Genomic DNA, 15910 nt, shown 5'->3' on the forward strand with positions numbered 1-15910 from the left:
TCCGCTACTGGCCACATCACCATTAAGGTGCTCGTCGTAGTGCTGCCGCCACCTTTCGATCACCTCACGTTCGTTCGTGAGAAGATTTCCGTCACAGTCTCTGCACATGTCGGCTTGTGGCACGAAGCCTTTGCGCGAACGGTTAAGCTTCTCGTAGAACTTCCGTGTGTCTTTAGCGCGGAACAGCTCTTCCATCGCTTCGCGATCTCGTTCTTCTTGATGGCGCTTTTTTCTTCGGAAGATAGAGTTTTGTCTGTTCCGCGCCTGTTTATACCGTGCCTCGTTCGCTCTCGTGCGGTGTTGCAGCATTCTCGCCCATGCTGCATTCTTCTCATTCTTCAACTGCTCGCATTCGCCGTCGTACCAGTCGTTTCTCTGATTCGGGGCCGCTGAACCTAGTGCTGCTGTTGCGGTGCTACCTATGGCGGATCTTATGTGCCTCCAGCCATCTTCAAGAGTGGCGGCGCCAAGCTGCTCTTCCGTTGGTAGGGCCACTTCCAACTGCTGCGCGTATTCTTGGGCTACTTCTGAGTCCCGTAACCGCTCGATGTTAAGCCGCGGCGTTTGGCTTCGACGCGAGTTGTTCACCGTCGAAAGTTTTGAGCGCATACATACAGCAACTAGATAGTGATCCGAATCTATATTCGCACTGCGGTATGTGCGAACATTGGTAATGTCAGAGAAGAATTTTCCGTCGATTAGAACGTGGTCGATTTGGTTCTCGGTTAGGTTATCGGGTGATCTCCAGGTGGTCTTATGGATATCTTTGCGGGGGAAGAAGGTGCTTCGGACTACCATTCCACGAGAGGCTGCAAAGTTGACGCATCGTCGGCCGTTGTCGTTAGATACGACATGCAGACTGTTCCGCCCGATCACCGGCCTGTACATCTCCTATCGTCCTACCTGTGCGTTCATGTCGCCAACAACGAGTTTCACGTCACGCGGAGAGCATCCGTCATAAATCTGCTCCAGCTGCGCGTAAAACGTCTCCTTCTCGTCGTCGGGTCTCCCTTTGTGTGGGCAGTGTACGTTGATGATGCTGTAGTTGAAGAAACGGCCTTTTATCCTCATCTTGCACATCCTTGCGTTGATCGGCTGCCACCCGATAACGCGTTGTCGCATCTTGCCCAACACTATGAAGCCAGTTCCTAGCTCATTTGTGGTGCCACAGCTTTGGTAGAAGGTAGCCGCTCGATGCCCGCTTTTCCACACCTTCTGTCCAGTCCAACAAAGTTCCTGCAGCGCTACGATATCGAAGTTACGGGGATGTAGTTCGTCATAGATTATCCTGTCGCAACCTGCGAAACCAAGTGACTTGCAGTTCCATGTTCCAAGTTTCCAATCGTAATCCTTATTTCGTCGCGTGGGTCTTTGCCGATTGTTCCGGGTCGTATTATCTCCTATGTTATTCGCAATAAGGTTTTTTACGGGTGGCTTATTGGGCCTACGCCAACACTCCTGTCTCGCCGGAGCGCCATCGTGCCAGCTCTGTTTAACGTCCCAACTAACACTAGGACGATCGCGCTGATGGGGCTACCACCTTGGATTTAGCTGTGCGCGATTCAGCATTTCTTACTCAGCCGCTGGATACTAGAACAGACGCTGTTTGAGCCGCACCTCCTGGTGAACAGACGCTCGAGACGTACCTCCTCAATCTAGCTGATGTCAGAAGGACAACAGTGCCCAGGCTGCACTACCAGCTAGGTACGCAATCCTTTGCTGGCGGTCTTTGTCATCGTTTGACCCGTGGAAGCGTGAGGTAGGAACTTGTGAGGACCAGAGCTGTGTTGAACGCTCCTTCCTAGTTGTCGACTCACCGTTTTGCAGCCCAAAGAAAGAGCCTGCTTCTCAGCTTAGTATTCTAGTGCACTTACACACTTACTTTTTATGAGCTTACTTTGCCATAGTTGACATTTAAGTATTTGTGTTTCGTGTATTTCGTTATACAAATAGGTGTATACTACCAGAATCAATTCAGTTCAGATGAATTAGTAGCCTGCTAAATAAGATAAGCATGGTGTAATTTTGACGAGTGTATCTTTTAAGGGCTGCGAGGGCACTACGGAAAATACGGACTCTACCAAACATCTGAATATTGTTTAGCTCTAATACCAGGACTGCGTGGATGTGATTATAGCAGTCGGAAGACTGCCAGTATTTACAGGTTAAGTTACATTTAATTGACCAACTGTTAAATTTACTTACTTAGTATTCTTGAACATGTTAAAAAAATAGTGCTGAAATTCAAATTCCATAGACAAGTATGGGAAAATTAACTCACTCACCGATAAAAAATAGCAAAGTGTCTGCTGCCACCGATTGTTCAGTGACAGCCGAGCGCTACTAAGGTGAGTGCAATCGCGACGAATCGCAAACGATTGAGATAAACCGAAAATCATAAGAATCACGGAGCGGAGAGAGATCCAATCCGCTCTTATATGGAATACACGAAAGAACGCGTTCGCCACTCAATCACTGATTCGTGCATTCAGGGGAATGTACGGATTTCGCGCTCACTGAATCATTCGGCCGTGTGTATTTCCAGTCAGTGAGCGCCAGGGTTGCCAGTAGGTTTTCGAAAATGTCTGGCGAGTTCAATACAAAAAGTCTTGCAAAATCTGACAGACATCGTTGTGCAGATATGCTACTAGATCGACAGTAGCAAAGAATGTATACTCTTCTATTGCCACGATTAATGCGTTATATGTTTGGGTTAAGTTAGGTTAAGTATATTGAAAACGTTTTTTTTTCTCTTATAAGCAGGTGAAATCAACTCACCTGTAAAAAATCTGAACTGCTACGGCAAATGAAATGTAATATGTTGTTAACAAAATGTTAATAAAATCTTAGATTTGTTTTACCAAATTAGGATGATAGTGTTGTCTAATAACACAGAACACCTAGATATAAGAAGTAATGAATGTAATGTTTGAAATGATACTAATAAAGAAATTTAAAAAAAAGAATGTATACAACACAGAAAAATTGATCTAAATTCTCTTCAGCACTGAAACTTGAGCGTAGACTTTTTTAAATGCTTAAGGCTGTATTGGAAAACATTTTTGTATTTCAGCTACTTAGATTCTTATAATGGATGATTGTTATTCTTATGATTGTTTTTCGTCAATTTATCAAAAAAATAAAATATGTTCCAAACAATATCAGGTATTAAGAAGTTTCTCTCAACAAATCATAAAGATTGGTTGAGTTATTTTCAAGAAAACTGAAATTTACAAAATGATTCTTTTCAAAGCTTTCAAGATCTTTATACGGCCAGAGCGGAACCAAATACATAAATACTCATTACTGGCATAATGGCAACCCTGGTGAGCGCTCATCAGCTCTCAAATACGAATACCACTCGTGTGGAATCGAAATGTAAATGTATCATTAGCTACAGCAATCGGATGTAGGGCTACCATCCGTCCTGGTTTAGCAGGACATGTCCTGATTATGAGATTCTATTGAGGTGTCCTGATTTATTTTTAATATTTCAAAATTTGTCCTGCTTTTTTAACTTACTGAACCATGAAATGTTAAAGATAATTCAAATTAAAAAAAAAGCTTTTATTATATCGCTATCAGAATGAAAGAGATCTTAGAAACTTCTAATAATCGAAGTTTAGCACTACTGGTAGCAATCATGAGAATATTAAAATGTTTCTTATCGTTGATCAAAATTTTGATGCATAGCAAGGAATGCCCTCATTTGAATACCATATTTTTGGAACGCAAGAAAGTATCGACTGAGAGAGCTTGTTTTTTTTTGCTATCGGCACAGAATATTAAAAAATGCTGAATCAGTAGAAACCACGGTTGAAACCACTAAATTTTACAAGGGTATGCATGACTGCCACACATCTTACACTTCACATTGCTCACTATGAATTTTAGGAGATATTCTACAAGATACGAAAATTCTGAAAGCGCGCGCTAGGTTATGGGCACCCGGGAATGCTCGTCTCATGCGCTGCTCGGCGCTACGGCTCGCCATCGGTATCCAAATTGTGAAACAACTGCTTAGCAACGAAAAACCTCTACAAGGCGCATCAAAAAAGGTCTCACAATGCACAGCGCGCTCGTGTGCTTGCAAGCAATGAGGCTACTGCACCTAAGTCTAGCACATTCATTCTCTTAGCTCACTGCATGCCAGTCGATGAACAACATTGTCAAAGTTTCTAAGAGTCTATTTATTAAAGTTATTCTCAAGATAACCAAGGTAAGAATAGATTAAACTTAAACTTAAACTGATTGATCAAATTCATCACCCCGAATTCCAAATCCCTAAATGACCCATAAATCTGAATGTCATTATCGAGAATTCCAATATCACGGGGCAATGTCATTAAAGGTGATTGTGTATTCAGAGAAACAGCATTCGGGATAATGGCATTGTGGGGGATGGCATTAAGGATAATGAGTTTCGGGGTGATGGGGTAGAATCCTTTAACTATTAATATGTCTGTTTCTGACACATTAGTGTGTCATAAGGGGATCGTTTAAATATTACTTTGCCGACAAGACCCCTTGTTCGAACAGTCTTCATCGCTGACAGTGTGAAGAGTAAGGGAGAATGACGTTTTTGAAGAAATGTCAGGCGACAGATTACGGGAAAACTGTTTTGTCATCTAAACGTGCTACAAGTGAATTCATACGACTATCAAAACATAAAATTTTCCAAAATTATTGTTAAATAAAATAGGGATTTGTTGGAATTATTTGAGCTAGAAATTATCGCAAACAAGGCTGAAAGTGAATTAATTAAACAAACTTTATTATAAAGCAAATTACCATGAATTGTATCATTAGGCTGAAATCGGACTGAATAATTGAGCTCTAGAGAGATAACACGACCCAAAATTGTAGTTTTGAGGCAAAGGTCACCAAATTTGTAAGTGTTCCCAATCCTATTACTACCAAACTAAGCCGAATAATAATAATAAACCGTATATTTAAGCTTGAAACTAACCTACCAAAGAATCGGGTTTGCTGTCTTGAGTTGGTGTCACCTAACCCCACAGATAGCTAAAAGTGATATTAACTTGATAGATATAATATATAAAAGATCTGAAAATGATATCTTATCTCTTATAAATTCATGAAAGATTGTCTGAAGAATATATAATTGATTTTCATGGAAATTCTGAAGACACTCAGAAGCAATCCGAAATATTTTCTTTAACTATCAAGAATAATGGTTAGGGTGGTGACTCTTAGAGAAAATCCGTAAAAATATGAGTTAATCATTTGGAACCCATCGTCCATCTTTATTGAATAAATTTATTTTGGAATAACTACTAGTTCTGCTGGCATGATATCTGCCAAGGATCTGGTGAAATACATATTTTTTCGAAAATACTTGCAAGATCTGTGGTGGATTGTTCTCAAAATGTTTGAACAATGTTAAACAGAAGTCTTGTTTTTAATCATACTCCAAGAAATTTTTTGCGACGTTTTTTTTTTGTTAAAAAACGGAGTAATTAAGAATAAGAAATATTTGTAAAACTTCTCACTGAAATCCCTTGGATTTGATGATATTGGCGAATGTTAGAGTTTCTTTGGTCAGAACTTCAACAGCTGGTTTTTATCAATATCATGTTCATTTCATTACATGTATATTTTTAGATTTCAAGTATAATTAGTATAGGTGTCCTAGACAGCCGATTTGTGAATTCTGAAAAATACTACGACTGAAATTTAACAGATTTCTTGTAATCCTAAAGATTATTTCTAACACCTCTGGCTACGCCCTTGTCTTTTTCTATAACTAACGCTCGAAACATTTTTCACCTGCCTTTCAACCCAAAATGTGTCTACACACTAACAGGGCACAACAAAAGCACCGTCATCATCACCCACCTGTTCTGCTGGCTTCCCGCAACAGGTCGTCAATGAGTTCGTCACGCACGTGGATGCCCAGATTCCGCAGCATAAACTGCAGCTCTTCGGGCGTCACGTGGCCATCCTGATCCCTGTCCAGCAGGTCAAACGCCGTTCGCAGATCTGAAAAGAGAGAGAGAGAGCGGAAACCGCAGGAAATGGAAGGAAAATTAGTTTTCTATTCTGTGTTATGGTAAAGGCATCGGTTTTTGCGAGCCTAGAAGACAATATTAAAAAAATAAATATACGAAAAGCCCAATATGGACTTATGGACAGCTTCCTATTATATTACGATTAAAAAATATCAGAACTAAGCAAAAATCTGTTTTGCATAAATAATATTTTGTGCTTTGGTGAAAACAAGCCATTAGACCCAGTTTCGGCAACTTTATTAACTTCGGTTCTCAATTTAGCACAATCACGTTGATTTCTTATGAGAGTGTTGTCAAACTAGGAAAATCCTGAGCAAATTAGGTGTATGGTAGAATTTTTTTTGTTTTAATTTCTTGGTTCAGTTTGGATGAATATCATGCGAATGTGGTCCACTAAACACAAAATATTTCATGGAAATTTTCCGTGTAAAACTATATATTTCACTATGGCTGACAATTAGCGCTATGGCCGGAACCGATGCTTCTACCCTACCGTGGTAAATAATGGGCAAATTATCCACCGGTCGGTCGGTTTTCCGACACAGTCTAAGGGAAGCGTCTGGGCTTTTAGTCTGATTTTTTTATTCCATTGTGGAAACCGAAGGATCGTTGGTGTAAATGTGTGGCATTAGCATAAAATCCTTAGTCACTTTCCGACTCTCCTTTTTTTTCGTTGCGTTCCGATCCATTACCAAGTTTGGTAACGTTGCACGAGTGGTGAATCCTAAAAACCTAATGCGGCATGGCATCGATAAGGCAGACGACAGTCGACACTCCGGTAAGCATTTCCATAATCAAATCTTGAAAGGGACGGACTGGAAGGGAGAGAACGATTTCAAGAGAGTGCTCACGTGTTTTTGGTGTTTGTCACGTGGTATTATTTGCTTAGGATGACTGTCGTATTTGAAGTTTGGAAAGAGGTCTGGATGCTGCTTCCTTGGAATGGTTTGAACCTTTTCAAATGTTTGGTGTAACGATAAGTGAATCAATGCACTGAGTCTCTAGATTAGGCTGGCATATATGCAGTCAAGTCTCTTATTGAACATGATTGATTCAGGTGAAATTCCTTTTTTCCAAACGCTAAGTTCATCGCATAAAATAGGTTATAATAATGTTTACGAAAAAAACGACGACTAGAGAAGATAAAATAGATCCAAAATATTCGATAAATTTAAAACATTTGAAAACTCTCAAATTCTTGCATAAGCATTAGATGACGACACTACTCGATGGTTGACAAAAGAACAAATTGTATTGTAAAATTACACTAGATATTGACAATGCAACAAAATTCCATCTGAAAATTGATCTCCACAAACTTTAGTGCTAGTTAAAATCACACTCTCAAATTTCAGTGGATAGTTTATTTTCCTGGTAATACCGCTTCCAACATTGTAAATCGATGTTTACCACTCTCGGTCGTTAATTTCCCCACACACCCACACAAACACGTTCATTTAATTACCCATGAAATCTACTCCTCGTAACATTTGTCACCGAGCGTTCCACCAGTAATACTTTGATTCAATGTCACGCAACTGCCGCGCCGCCGTTCGTAAAATTCTGCGCACCACTATGAATATTTCATTTTCATCGACCTCATCGCCACTTGCCAAACCGTGAGCAAACTTCACACTTCATTTCACCCACATCGGATCGCACATTTTCATGGAATGTCGGCGACCAACTGGGGGCAGTCCGTCAAGAGGACGCATTTCGTAGGCACAAGCTGAACGATGCACAGTGGTACGAACTAGCACAAATTACGGCCAGAACCTCTTACAGTGATACCATACCAGAACAAAATTTAGTAATTATTATGATGGTCCCCTCCAACAGCTTTCGAAAGCATTTCTGGTCCATAATGATGTATGTTTTTGCTATATACAAGCATTATGGATTTTTTTTGAACATTCCTTGTTCTGGTCTGAAAAATTAGGATAAAGTGAATACGATACTTTACACTAATATTTTGTTAGTTGGGATATGAGCCCACAATGACAAAAATAGTCACGAATTGTTGTTTTATGATAACACAGCTTAACAAATATGACATTTTTGCGTGCTGTTGTCGTGTCTCAAGGATCAAATTATGTGTCTCTAATAGATTTGGGATTACTGTATCTGATATCGTTCTCAGAAATGTTTCAGCATGTCACAATTTTTAGCTAATGATACTTCCAAAGATTTTGGATTAATCTGGATGTTCCATTATTCTCATTCTGCCTTAAACCCTCTACTAGCAGTTTCATTTTTCACAGCAAAAATACCAAACTGCTATAACTTTTTTGTTTCTCCATGTTTTTGCACCATTTTCACAAGTTTTCAAAAAACTCTTCTAATATTGAAATCTATGTCAATATTGATCATTGGTCATCTGGATCCGGAGAATTTCAAAATTCCTTGAGGACCGACGCGTTGCCATAGCCCACGTAAATTTCTCAGGCTTCATAATTATTATCATATTCGGATATTCACTCTTCGGAACAATAGATTGATAAGAGTATTTTGTGAAAATTAAAGCAGTTTCGTCCAGCCGTTTCTGAGTATAAAGGATTTTGGTTTCTGGTACCACGCTGATCTTGTAATCTTAAAAAAACATCATATGGTTATTATCAGGTATCTTATAGAATTCTAAGCCGATTTGTATGATTTTTTCAGAGTAGCTTCTTTTTACCTGCCATTGTATAGTCCACATTTTATTTTTTTGATTAACTGATCAAAAATAAAATGGTCGCCAAGGATTTTTTTACGGAGAATGTCAGTCCCCCAAGGAATATCGGCATATTTTGAAAACCGGATCATCAATTATCAATATCGACACTATAAGATTTTTTTTTGAGAACTTGTGATAAATATTGAGCATAAATATTGAGAAGCAAAACAGTTATCGTGATTCGAATTTTTTGCGGTAAAATATAAAGCTGCTGGTCGAGGGCCCAGATGTTTTCTATTGGTGAAACGTTTACATTTTAATTCAATTCTTATTTGATCTTTAAGCACTCTGAATTAAAAAAAAAGTTTCCCAAGAAATCTTGGAATTAGATGAAAATTTTATCGCCTAATGTAGATTAAAGGTACCGTAATTTCGGGTAAAATTGATCATTTTTCACGGTTTTTCTAGTCTGTTTTCTAAAATGTTAACAATGCCAAACAACTAAATGCAAGAAAACAAGTACGAAGGTAAGCCTCATCGACTCATGTACCGAAATCTTCTAACAAATGTCATTTTAGTGTTAACAAATATCTCTAAAATAAAAAATCAGGGGATCTCATTTCGGGGTGAAATTGATCACTTGTCAATGCCATTACTGTTTGTTTTCAAAACAACTCTACATGATAAAATTGAGCTCCCTGAATCCAAATATGCTTGTCAAATTCTTAACAATGCAATATTTAAATAAAAAACGAATAGCAAAATTTACAGAATTTCGCGGAAAACGCCTAAATGTATGCAATTTTCTAAGGAATTCAATGATATCTAACAGAAATTCAATTATTTCAACCATTTGAACTAATTGGTACGAGTTTTGGTGATGAAATCTGGTTTAGAGATATATCTCAAGCATCCTCACAAACTTTCAGGTTTATACCATGTTCAAATCCTTGCTTAGAAATAGAAGTTCATAGGTGTTTGTCAATATTGCACCGTGCATGATTTTAAAATTTTACATTATTTTCATAGTAATAAACATTCTTCAACTCAAAAAACTTCGCAACACACAATTTGACAATAGTTACGACAAACAACATTCATTTACTGCAGCTTACATTGATATTTATGCTCCATTACGAATAAATAAAATCGTGTGATACGATGATCAATTTCACCCTTCTGATCAATTAAACCCGATTTTACGGTATTCTGGGCTGAAGTCGAGAAAAAAATCATGACAGTGTTGCCAGATTTTCTGTTTTAAGTGTATTTGTTACAAATAATATCAAACGAAGAGAGTATGAAATAAATTAAAACTCTCGTTATTTCAAAATATATTTGAATGTATTAAATTAAGTTTTAAGTTTCAAATTTGTGAGCTTCGTGGCCGTGCGGTTAGTGTTACCAAGCATTTAGCCGCATTGAGTCAAGGAGTGTGGGTTCGATTCCCGCTTCAGTCCGGAAAACTTTTCGTCAGGAACGTATTTCGACTGTGCCACTGGGCGTTGCATGCTAGTTCTGTTCTTACGATGGTTGTCTAATCATTAACGTTTTTCATGTGCATTATATGATTATATCGAGGGGATAACAGTGCATGACAAACCCATCCAAACAAGCTTCAAACTTAGGGAATACTATTGAGAACAGCTGTTCGGGGATTGTTTATCATGCCAGTAAGGTAAAACACCTACACCCAATGGTAAATATGCGAGAAAATGAGTTTTATCATCGCTCTCTCTGTGGGGCTCTCGTTCACAGCTGTTATTTATCATGCTTGTTAAAACTTGCGAAACATTGACGATCATGAACCGATACCGTTTCGTTATTTTTCTTTGCTTGCTCTGATCGTGCTTCAAAATTGATTGAGAACGAATGCTGCAATGCCTGGCCGTGCGGTAAGCATTCGCACTTGTCAATCACGTGATCGATTCTGACCTGCCTCATTTTGTAACCATGAAAAGGTTATTGATACTGTCGAAATGGTGATATAAGTAGAAAACTGCACAGATTGGCCAAAAACACCTCCAGATTTTTAAAACGATAACCTTCAAAAGTGTCAAATATCATTTATGTTCAATAGTTTCGAAGATATAAATTGAAGAATGTAAGTAGAAGCGTGGGCTAAGGAGAGGTGATCCGATTGGCATACAAATTAGGCTTTTCACATGCTTCAAGTTATCGAACATTCTACCAAAATTTGGTAGAAATCAGAGATGGTCGATAATACGATTGCACTTTTTTGTGAAAGATGTATTAAACTTCTTGTCATCAGTGATACCGGGACAATAAGATGTCAATAATTATTAAAATGTAAAAAATAATTAATGCAATCGCAGGAATCATATGTAAATGCTATTCCAAATGTCCCAAAAAATTATATCAGACATATATGTTTCAATGACAGAGATGTTAAGAGAAGGATGACGTTTAGAAACTTCATTGAAATTATTTTTGAAATAAATTCAAGATTTATGAGCAGTTTTCACAAGCTTCAATAGTAAAACAAGGTTAACTTGTTAAAATTCTGCAGTATCTCTTTTTATTTAATAGATACTCGAGAAAAATTGAATAACAAGAAGAAATCTTGTTATCTGGTTATCATCATTTGATAACTGAATTAACAGCCAACATAACAAAAATGAGAACTCAAATTTGTTCATCATTTAACAAAGTAAAACAGTAAATTCTGTTATCAATGAGTTCGAGTTTATAACTAAATGTGTATATATTTTTTATTATTCTGGCAATAAATCACATAAACTGTGAAATGAGTGTTCTGGCTTGAACCTACGCTTAAAATAGTTATTAGTAGTTAATGTTTTTTAATCAAAAGTCCACTTTGTTTACTTACACACACTTTATAATAATGTTATGGAAAAGATACATATTTTTTTGCAATTTCTCATCGTAATAGGCTGTTTTTCATCACGACAACCAGTGCTATAATGATTCATTACGCAACGCTTTCTCATTACGCAACTGTTATGAGTTGCGTTATGAATCATAACACAACAATTTCTCAGAAATTGTAAAATAATGGTGAATGCATTCTGATATAATTTCTGATACCCTTAAGTACCCTCTATGAAATTACAAAAAATGTTGTACGTAACTCGTTGCAGAACTCGATTTTTACAGCACTCGTCGTAATTAAATATAATAAATTTACGACTCGTGCTGTAAAAATCATCATTCTGCAACTTGTTCCGTAAACTACTATTGTTATCAACCTGTCATGTTGTCATGTCTGTCACGGATACCATGATAATATTTTTTTATCATTAGGTTATCATTGATAACAGAATATCAAAATGATAACAGCGATAATAACATTTGTTATCAATTTGCTGGGGTATTATCACAAAAGTATCAAACTGTCAATTAAATTCAAAACACACTTGATTAATTTTATTGCCACTTTTTATGCAGTTTTGAATATTCACAATCAACAAAGAACAACAGTTTGTGAAAGTTATAACCATTTGCAATGCAATTCATCATTTTCGGAATTTCACTAATAAAAATTCTAACAGAGTATTCATGTTTTTGTGCCTAGTTTAACTTCCTTATGTTTACCACCGAATTTTATTCCACTAATTGAAACAAGGTGATTTATAATGTTTGCATGATGGTCTGAGATTTTTTTTTTTTTTTTTTTTAAATCTTTATTAGAGTGTATTTTAACGCACGAGGCGGATGGTCTGAGATGATAAAGCAAAAAATACAGATGAATCAATAATAAAATAACGCACCTACCCTCAATGGTAAATGCACAGGGGATATGGGTTTTTAAATCGCTCTCTCTTTAGGGATCTCCATCGCTGCTGTTATTTCTCTGTAAGCTTGTTATTGTCTGTCTCAAGATAAATCCAATTATTGCGTTGCGTCATGATGCTTTCATGGTACTTCAACACTCATATTCCAACTACTTAAGAAAAGCTATTTGGATGAAATAGCTGTTGAATCAGATCAGAAGTCAGATATGGAAAGACATGACAATTTCCATTGCCGGCCACGTCCATTCTCTCCGTTACGAGAGAAGGGAAGGATAATGATGATATGATACCGCTTCAGAGAAGCCAGCGACTCGCCGCCGCCCTCATAGATGTCAAGGAATTGGATGATAGCCCGAGGAGGAACAAATAACTCCCAATAACTTATGCATACCATATTTTGGTATCATACCAAAACTAGGTATTGTTCAGTTATCAATACCTCAATTTGGTATTATAATGGTATTGAAAAAAAATCTTTTAAACAATTAAAAATGCTTCATTGAGGTATTGAACAGCTATTGAGGTCTGCTGGAGGTATTGAACTACTATTGAAAAATTTCACTTTTATATGAAAATCCATCAAATATTATTGAGGTATTACAATACCTGATCTAATTATCGGTTTGGTTTTCGTAGAATATGCTTGAAATATATATAAAGACCTTTGGTTTAAGCGCCATTGCTCGCTCTCTAATTGAAAACAAATACTTTAATTTGAACAAACTCACCAAATCCGGTATAAGAAAAAGGAATCCGTTTGTCACGCAATAGGCCATCGCCAAAAGCAGCACGCTGATGCTGTGTATGAAAAACGATGTTTTTCAAATGTTTTTCAAGAGGTTTTCTCACATGTGTTGTACGAACTGCACCAGCGTGACCATTGAAGTTGTGCGGTGCACAACGTAAAAAATCCGGGGAAAGGTCTCTCAGCTGGCAGTCAAATCCTGCTACTGGCGATGCTCCAGCAGCGGCGGGATTGACTATGGCTTGCAATCGGTTGTCCGTGTGCAATCAAACCGGTGTCCGCAGTAGACTACCACTGGTGGGATCTAACTGTGGATCGGAATGAGGGGACCAACGCGTATTGCCTTGCCGGGTGTTCTTCAATGACGGGTGGACTGTAATGCGGCAATGGGTTCAACAGCAGCAGCAACGGAAAGCAGTTTTGGCAGCGGAATCAGAATCGGACGGTGCTCTCTGGAGAATGAAAAATCCGGCTTCTCTTCAAGTTTTCGTTTATTCGCGATGTTACTTCTTCGACTGATACAACAAAACTGATGCGCTCTGCGCAATGTGGATTACTTATATACTAATACATTCTCTGTCGGGAGATTCAATTGACAGGTGTTAGGCTCCTCCCATAACATGGAAATGACGAAACAAACAAAACAAAAACGATGGAGAGTTAATCGGGAGAAGCTTACTTTGATGTTTGATGGTTGTTACTGTACTTATAGCTAATATCAGAAAGGTATTGAATTTAGACAACAGTAATGGGAAAAGGGAGCTATGAATGAGGAATTGGGATAAGTGGTTACGTTTCTTATTGCGTTTTGGGGAAAAGGGAACTAATCAACATAGATTTTATGACAGGGAATAACAAAACAAAAAAAATAAAACAAGGCAAAACAAAATTCAAACGTTCGGAACCGAATATTCTCCCCCCGGGCTTCAGTGCTGATCTGCGAGTGCGTCATTATTATCGTCGATTGGTAATGGTGCGAGTCGAGAAACTGGACGACGGTATACCCCAGTTGAAGTTTTTATATCAACTACCCTAACTACTGAATCATTGCCAGGATAAACATTTAAAACCTTGCCCAACTTCCACGATTGTGGCGGAAGATTATCTTCCTTCAAAAGTACGATAAGCCCAGGAACTACGTTCGGTGAACCTTTGATCCATTTTGAACGAGCCTGCAACGTATTAAGGTACTCGTTTGACCAGCGCTTCCAAAAATGGTCACGAAGTGACTGCAAATACGTCCATCGAGTCAAACGGTTCACTTGGACCTTTTCAAGTGTAGGTTCAGGTATGGCGACCAACTCTCGACCAATAAGAAAATGGCCAGGTGTCAAGGCCGATGGTTCGTGAGCATCAGAGGAGTTGGCAAAGAGTGGACGCGAATTAAGCACTGCCTCAATTTGAGTAAGGACGGTGTAGAACTCTTCGAAGGTCAAACTGGCATTGGACAGAACCTTTCGCAAATGAGTTTTTGTACTTTTCACCCCGGCCTCCCATAATCCCCCAAAATTAGGAGATCGAGGTGGGATGAACTTCCAAACGATTTCCCGAGTGGAACAAAACTCGTCGATTTTTCCCTTGGATTGATCATCCCGGAACATCAAATACAAATCGTGGAGATCGGACTTTGCCCCAGCAAAGTTAGTTCCATGATCGGAGTGAATTTCTTCCACTAAGCCACGACGACTAACAAACCGCTGTAGAGCTGCTACAAAGGCCGCGGACGACAAGTCTGAGACCAATTCTAAATGAATGGCCTTGGTAGCGAGACAAACAAAAATACAAATATAAGCCTTTACTCGCACAGATTTTCGGAGACCAACCTTCACGAAAACTGGTCCGGCAAAGTCCACTCCGGTGCGAGAAAATGGGGCGGAAGGAACGACACGAGCTTCGGGCAAACGGCCCATCATGGGCTGCAGACAGCTGGGACGAGATCGGAAACAGGTCACACACCTTGCCAATACTTTAAGAATGGTAGATTTGGCATTTACCAACCAGAATCTCTGACGCAAAAGTGACATCAATCCTGACGGTCCGACGTGAAGATTTTCCAAATGCAAATCACGAATTAGAAGCTCGCAAACTGGGTTCTTATTTGGAAGCAATATTTGGTGACGGGCATCATAAGGTAGACGAGCGTTGTCTAGTCTACCACCTACTCTCAACAATCCGTCTACCAACACCGGATCTAATGCCCCTAAACGGCGGCTAGGCTTCCCGGCAGTAATCAATCGTATTTCATCTGACAGTTCAAGTCGTTGCACTAGCCCGATGATAACTAGCATTGATTTGCGCAATTCTGGAACGGTCAAGTTTCGGGTAAACACACGATTTGTAAGATCAGCCCTGCAGTTATTCACAAAACGTAGCACATAACCAATTACTCTTTGTAGCTTTCGAAATGAGCCGAAAGCTTCAAGGAAGGGAACGTCCTCAAGCACAACGTTCGCAGAGACAGTTGTCGTAAGAGCGTTAAGTTCAGGCAATTCGGGTTCTAACGGTAAATCAGGGACACTGACCTCATACTGTCGCAATTTTAAGAACGGTGGTCCATTCCACCACAGACTGTTATGCGCAAGACTCTGTGGCAATTGTCCTCTGGACACGACATCGGCTGGGTTTTCTTCGGATCGGATGTAAGACCAACAATAATTTTCCGTAGACGTGTTGATCTCCGTCACGCGGTTGCGGACAAAGA

The 15910-nt window shown here is 38.8% G+C and overlaps 1 protein-coding gene across 24 annotated transcripts in view; it reads right to left on the reverse strand.

Annotated features, from left to right (window-relative positions):
- LOC5576419 (calcium-binding protein E63-1) overlaps positions 1–15910 on the reverse strand; it is a 372289-nt gene that overhangs the window by 68790 nt on the left and 287589 nt on the right. For all 24 annotated transcript variants that reach the window (XR_002499697.1, XR_002499696.1, XM_021841266.1 and 21 more), the window contains one exon: positions 5860–6003. Coding sequence is in view for 22 of the 24 variants with exons in the window: in XM_021841266.1 (XP_021696958.1) it covers positions 5860–6003 (144 nt within the window). In the remaining 2 variants the exon portion in view is untranslated. The remainder of the gene's footprint in view (positions 1–5859; positions 6004–15910) is intronic.

This window comes from Aedes aegypti, chromosome 2 (assembly GCF_002204515.2).
Source record: "Aedes aegypti strain LVP_AGWG chromosome 2, AaegL5.0 Primary Assembly, whole genome shotgun sequence".
Lineage (NCBI taxonomy): Eukaryota > Metazoa > Arthropoda > Insecta > Diptera > Culicidae > Aedes > Aedes aegypti.